The 16767-nt window shown below is 29.9% G+C and overlaps 7 protein-coding genes across 7 annotated transcripts; 2 read left to right on the top strand and 5 right to left on the bottom strand.

The window, feature by feature from the left end:
• Positions 1–265: 265 nt before the first annotated feature.
• On the top strand, positions 266–544 carry TIM11 (F1F0 ATP synthase subunit e; the record flags this gene model as incomplete). Its single annotated transcript, XM_046079592.1, has 1 exon — positions 266–544. The coding sequence occupies one exon, from the start codon at positions 266–268 to the stop codon at positions 542–544; it is 279 nt and encodes a 92-aa protein (XP_045933212.1).
• Positions 545–879: 335 nt separating this feature from the next.
• On the bottom strand, positions 880–2034 carry MRPL35 (mitochondrial 54S ribosomal protein mL38; the record flags this gene model as incomplete). The annotated part of the gene is made up of 1 exon (XM_046079591.1): positions 880–2034. One exon carries the CDS (start codon positions 2032–2034, stop codon positions 880–882), a length of 1155 nt encoding a protein of 384 aa, XP_045933211.1.
• Positions 2035–2524: 490 nt separating this feature from the next.
• HMS1 (Hms1p) lies at positions 2525–6325 on the bottom strand (the record flags this gene model as incomplete). Its single annotated transcript, XM_046079590.1, has 1 exon — positions 2525–6325. The coding sequence occupies one exon, from the start codon at positions 6323–6325 to the stop codon at positions 2525–2527; it is 3801 nt and encodes a 1266-aa protein (XP_045933210.1).
• Positions 6326–7035: 710 nt separating this feature from the next.
• DIN7 (exodeoxyribonuclease DIN7) lies at positions 7036–8997 on the bottom strand (the record flags this gene model as incomplete). The annotated part of the gene is made up of 1 exon (XM_046079589.1): positions 7036–8997. The coding sequence occupies one exon, from the start codon at positions 8995–8997 to the stop codon at positions 7036–7038; it is 1962 nt and encodes a 653-aa protein (XP_045933209.1).
• A 405-nt stretch (positions 8998–9402) lies between these two features.
• Positions 9403–11826, bottom strand: AKR1 (palmitoyltransferase AKR1; the record flags this gene model as incomplete). The annotated part of the gene is made up of 1 exon (XM_046079588.1): positions 9403–11826. One exon carries the CDS (start codon positions 11824–11826, stop codon positions 9403–9405), a length of 2424 nt encoding a protein of 807 aa, XP_045933208.1.
• Positions 11827–12285: 459 nt separating this feature from the next.
• SHE4 (She4p) lies at positions 12286–14868 on the bottom strand (the record flags this gene model as incomplete). Its single annotated transcript, XM_046079587.1, has 1 exon — positions 12286–14868. The coding sequence occupies one exon, from the start codon at positions 14866–14868 to the stop codon at positions 12286–12288; it is 2583 nt and encodes an 860-aa protein (XP_045933207.1).
• A 780-nt stretch (positions 14869–15648) lies between these two features.
• On the top strand, positions 15649–16725 carry PEX10 (ubiquitin-protein ligase peroxin 10; the record flags this gene model as incomplete). The annotated part of the gene is made up of 1 exon (XM_046079586.1): positions 15649–16725. One exon carries the CDS (start codon positions 15649–15651, stop codon positions 16723–16725), a length of 1077 nt encoding a protein of 358 aa, XP_045933206.1.
• Between the last annotated feature and the right edge of the window lie 42 nt (positions 16726–16767).

The following is a 16767-nucleotide window of genomic DNA, read 5'->3' as shown; positions in this document are numbered from 1 at the left end:
AATCTTTTTTTTCTCTCTTTTTCTTTTTCTTTTCTCCGTAAAAATTTAAAACAAAATTAAGTTTTCATTTTTATTTTTATTTTTATTATCGTCGATTGCACTTTTTTATAGCCGACTGAATTCTTTTTTATGCTTTCCTCTTTTCTATTTTGTACAGTTTTAGGCTAATTCTCACTTGTATTTTTTATTCCCTTTTGTAAACTATACATATAACCAGCTATCCTCATCAACAATCAATTTAGAAAAAAAAACAAAAAAGAACAAGATGTCCACTTTGAATGTTTTAAGATACTCCTTTCTAGGGTTGGGTTTATTAGTAGGTTTAAAAACCGATATTGGATTAAGATGTCAAGCAAAGAAGGATAATGAATTAAGGGAATATCAATCTAAGGTTGACTTAATTGAGGAAGCCAAAGCTGCTTATCAAAAAACTCTACCTAAAAAGAAGGAGAATGCTGTTTCTGGTTTCACTCTTGATAAATTGGAAGACCCAAACATTGACTTTTCAGCTGTTATTTTGAACTCTGTTGAATCTTTGAAATAAATAAATTAGAATTTAATATAATATAATTTAATACTGTTACACAACTCGTGAAATTTTTTTTAATTTTTTAAAGAAACAAAAAAAAAAAAAAAAAAAAAATATAGAATTTATATTATGCACTTATATATATTCCAATCCAAAGAAGAGAAAAAAAAAAAAAAAGCAAAAAATCTTTTTTTTAATCAATATAAATTATATTATATTTACAGGTTGATATTATATACATACGCTAAATAACTAATATAATTAAAACAAAAATAAATGTGAAATACACACAATTAGAAAATTACTCATTCATGTCATCGATATCTGAGACATATAAATATGCACATACATTAATAAACACGAACTCTTGTGAAAACTTTTCCCTTTGGTAAGCTATAAGCCTCTCTAACTTTGTTTACATTTTGATCAAATCCGCTTCTCCAAACATGTGCACCAGCAGCTTTCAAATTGTTATCCTTAGCAAATGTCCTAATATCAAAGAAATCTCTAGAATTGGATGATAATTTAACCTCTCTACTTGGATCTTGCTGTTCAAACAGCCAAATTACAAATCTTTGGTCACCAGCATTTTTCTCTGGAGTAGGTGGTAAATAGTCAAGTAATTTCTTCAAACTCCCATTATTTTCAAACTCAGAAAATACATTCTTATTATAATCTTCTAATGTAATATCACTGAGTGCATAGTGTAATACAGTCTTATAACTATCGTTAACCAAATCGGGTTCATCTGGATTAATAATCACAATAGTATATTTTTTCTCAGTATTGGCATTTGGATCATAGTTTATCAATTTGAATTGTGGTGGATACATAGTAACTTTTGAAGACAATTTTAAACCAGGTTCAACATATCTATTGGAACCATTGACATAAGGAAACCTCAACTTCAAATCAATCACTGGTGCTGGATCTAATGTTGGTAGAGTATCTGGTAAAACATGTAAAGTTTCTAACCTTTGCATTAGCAACATTTGGCCATTTTCGTTTTCCCAATGCTTCAACCCCAAATATCTATAAATGGGCAAATTATAATCAATATAATTAGGATTGTTTTCTATTTTGTCATGAAAACCAAAATTATAGTGAACAACTGGATTATTAATTTCAGTAGCAATATCACCCATTGTTGTAGGAGGTGAAGTAACTTTAGATTCCAATATCTTGTAGCATAATTTAAAAGTTTCATCTAACTTGGATGGTGAAGTATATTTCTTTTTATAGTATGCAGATCTTAAACTAGGAGGAAGTGAGGTAGAATCATTGGTATCAAAAAAATACTTTTCTAACTTGGAACCTTTTTTAAATTTCAAAGCTGCTGGGCGTGATTCATCATTCCAAACACTCTTATTTTTATCAATACCTGTGGTTGAAGCTGCAGACAGTGAACCACCCGCAAGTGTACTATTATTATTTTTGATAATCTTAGTAACAGTATTAGCAGTAATACGTTTAATATTTAAAGCAGTAGTACTTGTTCTTAACATCTTTATCCAATTTTTTTTTTTTTTTTTTTTTTTTTTTTTTGTTTTTAATTTTTTAAAAGGGAAAGAATATAAAAAAAGTGGCAGAAATACGATTTATTTTTACTTTATATTTTCGTTTTTAATTATTAATTTTTGAAGGATTTTTCCAAGTAATAAAAATAAAAAAAAAAAAAAAAAAAAAAAAAAAAAAAAAAAAACAATTTTATATATATTTGAAGACACAGAAACATGCGTACAATCCAACTTGACTTTCATCTACTAAAACATTCTGCAGTGCTGTTACTACCCGGATTAATAAAATGTGTCCGTGAAAACTAAAAATCCGACGCTTTGCCGATGACGAGTTCAAACTTAAAGACAAGAAAAAGAAAAAAAAAATAAAAAAAAAATATACTCGGTTCAAAATATTCTTCGTTTCTTTTCAATTGCTTTTACTACAACCCACTGTTACTATTATAACAACTTGCCAATACATATCGGTTTACTAATATTACTTACTGTCTCCTTCGATTCTTACCCTTTCCATCGAATTTTTATCATCCTTAGAAAATACACTGATTGTTTCATTATTCGCTACATCATCTTTTCTGTTGTTTATAATTGTACCTTCTCTATCTTCAGTATCACTATCATTCTCATTTGTAATGAAATCATCATTTCCCATCACCTCTTGATGAACTATACTAATAAAACTTTTGTCATCACCTTTTCCCAACCGAAAAGTTAAATTGACTAAATATTCAATAATAGCCTCCCTACAATTTAAAAAGACGCATGAAATGTCGGTATTTAACCAGACCCTTAAAATCTGTGTTAATTCCAACCATATATTTTTTTCATACTCAGTAATAAATATTATTTTTTGTTCAGTAATACTTTCATCAAATTTATAGTATAATGCTTTGAAAATCGCAGCTGCACCAATAGGGTCAATGTGGAAATCACTCTGCGTTGTTATATTAACCAATTTTTCCAAAAAATATAGGTTCCTTTGCTTGTTTTTCTGTAAATTATGATCCAATTGTATAATACTAGAATATAAAACTAATACACTGTTCGTGTCAAGTTTATTTTCACTATCTTTAATTTGTTGTTGCTCAATTAGTTTCAAATGACTTAGCAATTCATAAATATTCTTACCTGATGGCAATAATAAACATGATACAGTCTCATCAGTATATTTAACAACCGGGTTGGCACATTCATCCTCATTTGTTTTATTATTTTTGCGTATGATGCCTGTAGCTTTCTTGGATAACGCCAATAATTGCGACAAATGTCTACATGTTACAGCATACACCCTAATTTTAAAACAATGATCACTAACTATAGCGATAAACTCGTCCAAAGATAGTAACGATGTATGATCTCTAGTTTCCAATTTAGAATATAAAAATGTTGAATAAATCGAGTAATTCCTGGGTATGGCCAAAATATTTTTAATCCTACACCAATCATTTTGTAAAGATTCTGGAATAGACACCTTACTTTCTCTAACATACTTAACTAATAAGTCCCACCTACTATCAATACAGAAATTCGTACTTAGAATGGGTATATTAGACATTCTGTATAAAAATAGTCTAGCGATGTTGGCTTCTAGATATTCAATTGAATTCATGGTATATTTGAATTGGTTGTTGAACCATAATCTCAGTAATGATCTCAATGGATGCTGGAAAGATATGAAATCTTCATAGGATATTAATGAACTGTTATTCCCCACAATAAAATTACTATTGGCTTTATCTGTAATATCTCCCAAAGTTTGTGGAACAAAAGCACGTAACACAAGAGGTTCAATAAATTTGCAAATAAGGTATACAAACAAAGCAATTCTGAAAAAAGATAACAAGGAACACGCAATTGATATATCACCACTATTGATGGCAAATCCATCAATTGAAGAATACTGAACCATAGGAAACGCAAATAAACTCTTTGTATTATTGAAATCTCCATTCTCACCAAAAATATTAGTACCCATAGCAATAGCCATTCCACCCATTAAAATTTTACTCCCTAGCGTACTATTATTATTATTATTATTATTATTAGTGCTGTTAGTATTGACGTTGTTTCCGGTTTGTGCCTGTGGTGATTGTTCTGGGTATGCATTTGCATATCTCCCAGTTACAGGCGAGTGAAATGCTGGATTGGGTGAACTATTCATAGAAGAAGAAGCAGATGATAGTCCAGAAGAACCAGTATTCTTTATGTTAGCGCTTTTACTATTATTCATCCCTGGTCCATCAAATTGGTTATTGTTGTTTGAAATAGTTTTAAGGTCTCCCCCAGTGTAATCAACTGAACGAGTGCTATGTGTGTTATTAAACGTAATGTTGCTGCCCCCCTCGCCGCCAACACCACCACTGGTTATACTATTAACACTACTATTAATTGGAATATTATTTATTATATTGCTTGCAGTTTGAAAAGAATTGGTATTATTGTTGTCGTTTGTATTTAATGTATTATTGTCAGGTATATACATGTTATTATTAGCCCTTGTGTTAATATTACTATTATTGTTTCTTAACAATCGTAACTGTTGTTTTTGCAAACTCATATTATTATTGGCAGTATTTGGATTAATAGCGTTTCCAGGGGATCCACCATAAATCATTTTCTTCAATTGGTTGTTTTCGCTGGTTAAGAGGGCCGATTTGTTTTCCAAATGATGAATATATTCAATGGTTTTGGATAGTATAGATGCTTTATTCATCTTTCTGGCTGGTTCTAGGCCCTCTAAACTAATATAATCACTTTCCTCTATCGTATCACCACATTCTCTCTTTTGAGCAATATGCAAAGTCGGTACAATTTCTCTAAATTTTAAAATCTTTTCATTAATATTATTTCTATATTTTTTCTCAATTATATTGTGACTCACCCTTTCCTTTTTCCTCCTTCTCCCTGTACGAATAGAACCGTCAGCACCAATATGAGCACCAGTTGTATTGTTTCCTGAGCTGTCTGCAGAGTTGTATTTGTCCATTTCAGTTGCGTAAGAAATATTGGCATTTTTCTTGGAGTTAATGGGCGATACTAACGAAGCGGCGGACCTATTTAGTGTCGTAGTACCACTGTTAAATTTGTTGTCTTGCAAATCTAATTCGTCCATCTCATCTAAATCTTCGTCCAAATCTTCATCTAAATCGTCGAAATCTTCATCGCTGTTGCTATTCAAAGCACTAACAGCACTATTCGAATATTTCTGTAATGACTTGCTTCTTTTGTTGTTTATTTTATTAATGCTATTGCTCCTGCTGTTGCTCACAGTTTTTAGACCAGCTACAATTTTGTTGTTGTTACCCTTGATATTCTTTCTAGATTTGCTTTTAGTAATATTGGCACCAGGAATCTTAGTGGCTGTAGGATTATCGCCAGTCAATAATATTTCATCCATCATTTCAGGAGTTAGATGAAACTGAGAATTTAAATCCACATTCGTTGGAGTGTTGTCACTAGATAGGTTTTTTTTCAATGAATTCGAAACACCAACGTTGCTGTTGTAATTGTTGTTTTTGTTGTTTTTCACAGTGGAGTTACTCATTACATTATTTGATAAAGTACGCGTAATAAATTCTTTATCTTTTTGAGTCAAAGTTGTAATAGGAACAGAATTGATATGATTATTGCCACCGCTGCTGCTGCTACTAGCACTGCTATGCATTTCACTAGACATATTAGAAATAATATTAGTATTATTGTTGCCGTTTCCGTTAGCCTGATTATTAAGCGCAAAAAAATCACCTGCATTTGGAACAGTGACATTACCAGTATTCCCATTATCGATAATTGGCATTGTGATACTAGTATCAGAAATGGGTTGTAGTGTTTGATTTAAGCTATTCATGTTATGATTAAATTGAAAAGATATGGTATTGCTACGACTGTTGTATCCGCCACTTTCATTGGATAAATTATCATCGTCATAATCATAATCCATATTATTAGCGTTATTGTTATCACTGTAAAAATCAGTTTGTGGTTTCATATATTCATTATTGTTGTTGTTGTTGTTGTTGTTGTTGTTATATACTTGATCAATATCTGTATAAGTGTCAAATCTTGTGGTTTTATTAATAGGGTATGGAATATTATTATTGTTGTTAGTTATAGTGTCTGGATTATAAGTTATACTGTCACCATTATTGGGGTTAGTATTTAGCTTACTGTTGTTCTTGTTTTTAAGAGCTTTGGTACTATTATCATTGTTGTTTATACTTTCTTGTAGTGAACTTAAGAAAGTATCAGCATCTGAAAAATAACTACTGTTACCATTCATAACTTTATTAAAGTTGTTGTTGTTGTTGTTGTTGTTGTTTTTGATATTTTTTTGTATGTTAGTTAGGAAATATAAAAAAGGGTTGGCAGTTTAAAGTTATTTGATAAATAATTTGGAATTAGCAAGTATTTCATGGCAATTTTGAACATTGTAGAAAAGGAAACTTTACAAAAAAAAAAAAGAAATAAAAAAAAAAAAAAAAAAAACTTAGAATTGACCACAGCGGGAAAGAGAAATAAAAATAAAAAAATAAAAAAAAAAAAAGTGGAGGGGGCAATGCAAGAAAAGAGGGGGGAATTAAAGAAAGGAGAGGGGAATGAAAGGGAATTTGGAAAGAGAGGGGGCCCAATTACAATTACAAATACAATCTTTCCCTTTTCGGTTTCAATTTCGGTTTCAATTTCGGTTTTCCGCACTATTTCAATCCTCGTTGTCCTTTCTTTTCCACCATCCCTCCGCGCCTTCTCCTCGGTATTTCCCATATTTCCACATTGACCGATAAAATATCTAAAATACGATCTAAATTAATTATTTATTTATATCTTGTACTTTTTATATATAATAATTAATTAACATTTCTTTTTTTTTTTCTCTCTTTCTCTTTGTCTTTCTCTTTCTACACCCACACCCACACCCACACCCACACCCACACCCACAACACAGTAAAAAAAAAATTTATATTATCATAATCTTCATAACTTAGAGCTTGTTTATTCCTTATAAATAAATCTACTTAATGTCAGAGAAGGTGTTCTTCTTCTTTTGATACCACTATCATCACTACCACTACTACTTTCAACTGTACTTATACTACTACTTTTACTTCTAATGCTAGGTCTCAGATGTGATTTAATTATACTAATGTTACTATTAGCATCTTTCTCTCTTAATGGTATTTTTATTACTTCCTTATCCTTATCTTTGATAGAATACGCATATTTAGACAACAAAATAGGTGTCTTCTTAATCTGTTTCTCACTATTGTTATTAGTTTCAATAATTCCATCCATAACGTTTTCATCCAGTTTTATTTCATCTTCTTTATTTTTCTTAATTTTTGTTTGTAACAAATCGTCTTTCATAATCTCATTGGCTCCTGTATCACTATTTACATCATTATATTCATCAGATGATTCAATTTCCTTCAATGGCCTCTTTTCAGTAGTTATCTCTATTCCATTTGAAAGATACTCTTGTTTACCAACAGTAGAATTGGAATTAGTACTATTACATACCGATAAAGTATTTATACTACTAACTGTAGCAAAACTTTTCGTGAAAAATTTGCTACCAACATTACCTCCATTCGCAGTATCAAGACTAATTCCACCGCATAATTTCCTTTTTCTAACTTTTTTTTCTATTACTGAATCAATACCTTCAGATTCGTTTTCACTTTTTTTCTTAGCAATATTGGTACCATTAAAAGTATCCATTGACACATCTGTCTCCCTTTTCTTTTTCTGAATGAAAAATGAATCTATTGTTAAAGATCTTTTCAAACATCTAGGCTTATCGTTGATAGATGTAGTGATGCTATTATCGTTGTATGTTGTTGGCATACCAGCTGCTAATATGATTTCTCTATTTACTAAACATTTAGTATGATCATTTGGATATCTATTTCCTATTGCAATTAACTTATGTAGATCATGATCTATTTCGTCGTCTTTTATTAAATTTTCACGTAAACCAGTTTTTTTGGATATTGCTAATCCAATATATTGGAAAATTTTTTCATCTTTAACATTTTTCAATACATCTTCATCCTCAATGTCATTTAATGTAACTAACTTATTGGTAATTGGGGAGAAACAACGCTGGTATTTGAAACATGTCTTGGCATACTCACATTCTTTTAAATATTCAGCACCATTCCTCAATTTGTCATCCCTTTGTAACAATAATATTATTTTATCCAATTTTCTGTACTTTCTGACTAATTTCATCGCCTTGACTATTCCGATTCCATTGACACCACTGGTATAATCACACCCAGATAAAACTACCAAATTTTGTAATTCGTCTTGATTCAAATCGTAAAGTGGAAATTTCATAGGCAAGCGTTTAAAATCATCTTTTGAAATCTCAATGCATTCACCTCTATCGTTTAATTTAGTGATTAACCTATTGCACCCGAAAACCAACAAATCTGAATCCTCACTAATAATTCCATCGACCAATCCCATCTTTTCTAAATACACTAGCTGTGGATCTGCCTCATATGGAGCTACAATGTACGACACATCGTTATTTTTACAATAATCTATCCAACATTTCATCATTTCAGGCGTTATAGCAACACTCTTGGCAAAATATTCAAAGGCACACTTTGAGTTTCCCTCTCTATGAAACTTCAATGCTAAGCTTTTGTTTTTCTCCCTGCTTTCCTGTCTTTTCAAGTTTGTTTTTTGTTTAGTTATTAACGATGCACCGTCAAATACCAAGTACGGCTTAATATTATATTGATATTTTAACATTGTTAATCTCTTGATTAAAAACCGTAAATAGTTATTGGTTGGTTGTTCCAATGTTAGCTCCAAACAGCAACCATGTGCTGCTCTATGCAACCATGCATACCCATCAATCGCCAACGTAGATCCTCTATATCTTTCCAATGTGGTTGGTTGTTGAATATCTTTCAATTGTGGTAATAATCCTTGAATACCCATTGTAGTTGCCTGTTTAGTCTACAAAGTTGAAACTAGAAAATGCCCTTTTTGGATAAAGTTTGTGGTTTTTGTGTGCAAGAGGATGTTTTTATCTTATATACTAATAATAATATAATAATAATAAAAAAGAAAGAAAGAAAGAAAGAAAAAAAAAAAGAAAGAAAGAAAAATAATTTTATTGTTTCCTATTATGGTAAATTAACACGTCAATTATAGCATAACGACAAAAAAAAAAAAAAAAAAAACGCCAAAAAAAAGAAAAAAAAAAAAAAAAAAAAAACGTCACAAAAAAACAAAAAAAGTTATATTTTAAATGATAATATTGGACTATACATATATCATTAGTATTTAATTACTGTCATTAGCTATCGTATAAACACAATAAATACAATCTCGCATATAACATCACACTTCATATTCATCTAAATGTCTCGGTAGTTCATATAACTCAAAATAATCAACAATTTGTCCATTCAATAAAGCCATTTGTGGCGGAGAACTATGCAAACTAAAGATTCTTTGGAAAATTGGTGCAGATAAATTAGTAGTCAACCAAAAATCTTTCAAATTTGTTTTCCATCCATAGTTAGTAGGCAATAAGAGATGACTTCTTCTTCTTTTTAATAACGCAATACACTGATCTAATCCAATTAATGCTAGACATGGTCCAAAACATAATTTCCTTGTACTAGCATTCATGGTTGTGGTAAGGACATTGGTACTCGTTCCGTTTTGCTCAATATCTGGCAACAACCCTGTGTCATCTTCTTCATCCTCCCCATTCCCGCTAGGCTTAAATAATTCCTCTGGTGCAGTTTCAAAAAACACGTTCACATAGCTATTTGTTGCATTATCTTCTTGTCTCTTCATTTCTCTTTTCAATTCAATAAATTCATAAGTGGTCGTACCTTTCAGCTGTTCCATAAATTGAGTAAACAACAAAATCGAAACCCATATACAATTTAATAAAATCCATACCAATATATTAAACGTAAATTTATCATGTATAAACCCATTACAGAATTCATCATCGTCTCCTAATAAAATTATTCTGTGTTTTCTGCAAAGTTCCTCTTCAACATCCGGTAAGTTATCAAAATATATCATACAAACACGATAAAAGCTTAATCCTGTAAGTAATGCACTGATAACGAAAAATATAAACAATTTATGGTTGAACAATCCAAGATCATTATATACCCATGGACAATAATGATCAAATCTGGCAATTAACTTTTTATGGAAGCTAGAATATTTGCACCTTAATGGCTTTCTAATACATGTTTCCAATGAAAAATTTTTCGAATCGTATTTCCCACATTTCATCAATTCTGCAATGGCTTGTCTAGATTGTTCATGATTAACTTCATCATATGGAATAATACCGGGATCAGAATAGACCAATTTGACTAATAAGACAGTACTGGTAATAGTAAACAGTAGAAATTGAAAGCTAGTTAAAAAATGTGACAATAATCCTTCCTTTTTATTTAAATATGGAATGATTTTAAATAAATGGCAGTATAATATCCAAAAAATAATCGCACCGGCAACACCTAGCATAAATGGTGTTTTTAAAACCATTGATTGGAAAGAATAATAGCCTATAATTTGGTCACTATTTTTCTTTTTACGAAATGTCTTCTTCAAGTAAAAGGATGGAAGCACATAGCTTTTTAAAAGCTTCATGGTTATTAATAATAAAGGAATAACAAATACACATAAACTTAAAAAAAAGTTCATCATACTAAAAGCTTTGAATACGCATCCCACCAATATTGTAGGTGTTATAAATACAACCATTTTAGCACCCTTTGGTTTAGAAAAATACTTTTTTAGGGGCAAACAATTTCCATCAAAGCCAGACTCATAAAGAGCTTGTTGTAACTGTATCGTTGTATTCATCTCTTCTGCTATGATCATAATATTTTTTCCTTCATTAGTTTGCAAAGCCACGTCTGATCCATATTCGATCAATATATTAATAATCTTTATCTGTCCTTTGGCTGTTGCCCAATGTAATGGTGAAAAGCCTTGATCATCTACGATTTGAGTACTAGCATTGAATTTCAATAAAGCATCCACACTTAGTCTATCTCCTTGGTATGCTGCCCATAACAAAGCTGTTCTTCCATTATTATCAACAGCATTAATGTCCAACTTACCCAGATCATGGTTGTGGTTATATTCTGGATCCACTAAAAAGAACAAAACATAGTAAACTAACATAATATTAGAAGAATGTACAGATAAATGTAATAGATTGAAACCTTGGCTGTCAACAAGAGTATAGTCGGCACCTCCAACTTTTAATAAGTAATCCACAATATAAACATAACCGTACCTCGCAGCCCAATGTAAAGGAGTAGATAGTGTATTCAAACACTTATAATTAACATCTGCTTTTTTAGTTACCAAATATTTTACGACTGATAATCTATTGTTTACACTAGCTAAATGTAAACCAGATATACCATCAATATTATCGTAGTCATGATTGATTTCAATTATTCCTGATTCAATCAATTCTTGAACTGTTTTTAGGTCCCCTACTGAACACGCCTCCTTGTATTTCAATAACACTGCATTATCATTGTTTTGTTGAGTGGAATCATTGGTAACATTTTCGATATATTTTCCTTGAGAAGCATCATTAGTTTCGATAAAATGAGTGCTGCTGTTATCAGTATCATCATTTTTTTTATTTGATTTCACTGGTATTAATGAGCTCTCATAAGATAAATTAGAATTTTGATCTTCTATATTATGTTCCTCATTCACATCATTATCTTGAGAATTAAGGATTGAAGCTTGAGTGATATTACTCATATTGTATTTTTTTTTTTTTTTTTCCCCTTCTAGTTTGTATGGTTTTTATTTTATGACTTTTTCATATACACGTAATAGTATTTATGAAACAAATGTATATTATACTTTTATAAAAAAGAAAAAAAAAAAAAAGGAAAAAAAAAAGGAAAAAAAAAAAAAAAAAAAAAAAAAAAAAAAAAATAAAAAAAAAAAAAAAAAGCTATATGTACACAACACTCCGAAATCCGATCGGATTTGAGCTTCAACTGTGCCGTTTAAAACATTAAGCCTTATTTAACAAATTGTAATATAGCTGTTTAACAAGAAGAAAGTTAGCAACCATTGAAACATAAAGGAAATAAGGTACAAATAGACAGTGTAATTCATATAAATTCATAATCATTAATTTACTATATCTTTTTTTTTCTCTTTTTCTTTTTCTATTTCATAATCATCAAAATTTAAATATATTTCTGTTCATTATATATATTTTAATATATCATTACATTCTTGTACAATAGCATCACCATTACTACTATTGCTTTTTTTTTTATAACTTTCAACTAGCTTTTTAAAAGCTAATTTATTTTGTAAATTATCAGTAATACCAACAAATGTTTCCTCATTATCACTCACTAAATGCTCCTCTAACAATGTTTTAATTAAAAATAATACTCTGTACACTAATTCTTCATCCTTTCTTTGTTCCTTAAGTATACACAATAAATTACTGATTAATTTCTTATCGTGAATGAAATAAGAAGATATGAATGGAATATGTGCCACATTGCAAAAAATGGAAGCAACAGCCTCTTGAGATTTAACATCTTTTAGCTGGAAAAAATCAACCAATAATTTATAATTTTTCAAACTTTTGGGATTATCGTAATTGAAAAATTTGGCCGTACTCTCTATATCTGTAGCCATTATATTAACTACCAACTCTAATGCAGATCTCTGAATCATATGATTTGAGTCAATTAAGAGGTTTTCAATCTTATCCCAATACTTGGTAGTGTTACCATTGGATGTAATAATTTTAACCAACTTTTTATTTGAAGTAGATGCCAAATTGCTCAATGCTATCAAGTTTTCATAAGTCTTAATCCCTTGATCATTGTCACTATCCGGAGACGGTAGACTTTCCATAAAAAGCACTGTGGCTTCTAGAATATCCTTTTCATGATTATAAAATACCTTAGCTGGATCGTTAAACATCAAAATTAATCTCAATGCTCTGAGTGAGGGTGGATCATTAGCAATGACAGAACGTAAAGAGGAAGACCCAGCTACTGCTATTTTTTCTCTGATAATGGAAATCAAAATGTCACCCGTTTTATCCAAGTCAGAAATGAATTCGCGATCATGTTTACAAACATAATAGAATAATTTACCAATCAGTTCCTTACTTCCTAAAGAAAATTTGGAAAAATGTGCAATGATGTAGTTGATAACGCCTAAATCTAAAATATAATCTTCCACAAAATCGTGAATGTTTTCGTTAGTCTCTTCAGTGTCCATAGAACTTTCTTCTCCCTTGGCGGCAAGAGTACCTACCAAATTTCCCAAATCCTTATGCTCCTTTTCATTATCAGTGGGTGGTTCAATTGAATTGCAAATTATTGACAAAAGACCATAAGTTTCAGAGCTATAATCATCATTTCTAAAAATATCAAAAAATTTTAAACATAAATCACCGTTTTGTCTGATAATGTGACCAACTTGTTTTTTTAAACTTAGATAACTCAAACTTTCTATGGCTAATGATAGTTCCTGTTTTTCCGCAGTTACTTTTTGGTTAATTACAGATTCCGTTTTTTTTAATTCAGGATAAAATGACGTGGTACCAACAATTACGACGTCCTGATGGTCCATATCATAAGATAATATTTCCTCAATGAATATTTGGGTTAAATCTGTTAAGTTAACGTTGTGTTCGTTAACCAATTTTGTAAAATTCCATATTTTGACCAAAACTGCGGCACAGAACAATTTTAAATTAGCGATTTGTAAACATTTAATTAAAACATCCAAATAATTTTCCGCAATGAAAACACGCACAGACTCGTCAATGCATGCGACACTTAGCAATTTGAAAATATTTTTTATATTGTTGTTATTAGCAGTATTTGTGGCAGAAGCGATCAATATTTTTTGGAAATTCGAGGATAAAAAAATAGAAGAACAAATACGTGTCATAATAGGATATAAATCAATTAAACAGGTTAATATGATGTCAAACGACTTACCGCCATTATCTATCTGTTCTTCTACTTCAACTATTAAAGAATTAATGTAGTCAATAAACTTGAGTTCAAGTCGATGTTCATCTAAACGCTTCAATTCACTGAAAATCATAATAATAAATGCATTACCTTTGTTTTTGTAAATTTCCTGAAAGTATAGAGTGGAGCTTGATGTGGTGATGCTGATATTTGATAAATCAACAAAGTTTTTAGCCAGAATAGGAACCAAAAATTCAACGTCTTGAAATTTCAATTTTTTTAAAATTTTATCGTTTTTTAACAACAAGGTAATAAACTCTAAACAAACCAAGTTTGAACCATTTTTTTTCAAAAGAGTGTGTAGTTCAACGGGTAAAAATTCAGTACTATTGGGGTTAGTGTCTAATGCTTCAATAGCTATATTTAAAATATGAAGTATTTTGTTGGAGTTCATGTTATTAGATATAAAATTAACATTTAATTTAAAAATCAATTCAAAATGCCTAGCAAGATCTCTATTATTGTGACCCCAAATAGAGTTTAATAGGTATTGTCTAGATACATTATGATCTTTGAAACTTCTAACCCAAACGATTTCGATCTCATTAATCATTTTTTCAATATATTCAGTATTTTTTAGGGCAGTGGAAATAGTAGCACCATCAGTAATACTGTTTAATTTCGAAAATATTTCCCAAGATTCAGCAATAGCCTCTTCATAGTCTCTGGTTGAATTTGCATTTTCTATTTTCAAGTTATTATTGAGTCTATTGCAAAAGGCATTTAACTCTACCAGGTCATTGTCATTATTATTGCATTTCATCTGTGTACTTGCCATTATTTATTATATTTCACCTGGATAATTACCAAAAAAACAGTATCTTATTATTATTATTATTATTATTATTATTATTTTATTTCTTGTTCTTATAATACAATAAATAGATAATATTAGTAAAGTTGAGTTTGTTGTTGTGTTAAAGTAAAGTTGTTAAATTGTTTAAAAGCTTTAAAGATTTAAAAAGTATCAACTTAAAACGATAGATTTTAAAATTACATCTAACGGTTTTTGCAAAAGGAATGAAAGAAAAAAAAAAGACAAGAGAAAATAAAATAAAATAAAATAAAATAAAATAAAATAAAATAATCCGTTATATCACGCGATTCTAGACCATTTTTTTTTTTTATTATTATTTTCCTTTCCTTTTTAACAAAAAAAAAAAAAAAAAAAAAGGAGAAACAATTCCATTAAACAAACAAACAAACAAACAAACAAAAAAAGGAGTAATTATTATCTCATTTCCTTTCAGAGGTTTAAATCGTTGCACACTTGCAAAAAAAAATAATAAAAAAAAAAAACATCCAAAATGTAAAATGGTAAACTCGGACAATCAGCCCATTTTACCTTTATTTCCATTTTTCGGTCTTTAAGTAAAATGTCCATCTATAACCCATTCAAATGATTCGGCTGTCAAATTAATTAAAGTAAACTGGCTAAAAAGGAAAAAGTAAATTTGCATCAAGCTTTGTTATTATCAATAACTATCCAAAGAAATACCAATAGGGCAACATATTTCATTAATAAGATTAAACATACAATTTAAACAAAAAAAAATATATGTCAGATAAAAAACCTATATTTCCATCAAAAATTAGTAAAACAAATCCCTCACCATCCCATCAATTGCAATGGAACTTACCCTATGCAGATGTACCTTCAATAATTCAAAGTAATGATAAAGATATTGAAATCCAAGATAAATTGTTTGAACATTTACAAAATTTAATACAATTGTTATTTGGACAAACATATGTGAAAACCAACTTAAATTTTTGGAAATTTTTAAACAAATCTATCTATTTTGGATCAACTACATTATTAAATAAAAGAACTCCTGGAGAAGAATATGCAGATATCATAATAAATGACACACTTTCCACCTCTTTTAAACGTAGGAATAAACTTTTTTTAAAAAGATTTTTCTTTATCATGTGCCACATTGGTGGCATAAAGTTTTTACTTTCGAAAATTAAATCGTTGAATAAGTTCACTAGTCAAACTACCAACAAATTGGATTTTTCTTTGTGGTTGGAGACATTAAGTGACTTACATTTGGCCTTATTTTACTTGAATTCAAAGTATTATGAATTTATCAGAAGGATTTTCCAAATGAGATATTTTTTCTTACATGACGATGATTCTGCTAATGAGGAAAATAATTTGCAATTCAGGAAAATGATTAATTTACCCTATAAAATAGTCGGTGGTGTTATTATATTAAAATTGTTATACAAAGGTGTGTTTGTTTTCACGAAAAACACCATTTCTGCTATTAGCAGTGGCAAAAATAAAAAGGAGATATCAGAAAATACTGAAAGGGGGGAAGGAAAAAACGCAAAAAAAAAAATTCTAACCAGAATACCGTTGGAATCCAAGATAAATATTGATTTGGAGGACCCTTTGCAATTGCCTTACATTCAACCTGATTCCTCAAGAACCTGTGTTTTGTGCCTAAGTTATATGAAAAACCCAAGCTGTGGGAAATGTGGGCATCTTTTCTGTTGGAATTGCATAATGGACTGGTGCAGGGAAGCAAAAAATGCAACTACGGATGCTAACAATTCGGGTAATAGTAACGGGTGTCCCCTTTGTAGACAAGAATTATTGCCTCAGCAAATTGTGCCATTGAGATAAACAAAAGAAAAGAAAAGAAAAGAAAAGAAAATAAGATAAAAA

Source organism: Saccharomycodes ludwigii, chromosome VI (assembly GCF_020623625.1).
Source record: "Saccharomycodes ludwigii strain NBRC 1722 chromosome VI, whole genome shotgun sequence".
Lineage (NCBI taxonomy): Eukaryota > Fungi > Ascomycota > Saccharomycetes > Saccharomycodales > Saccharomycodaceae > Saccharomycodes > Saccharomycodes ludwigii.
The sequence above is the reverse complement of the archived record's forward strand: the minus strand, read 5'-3'. Positions and strand labels throughout refer to the sequence as shown.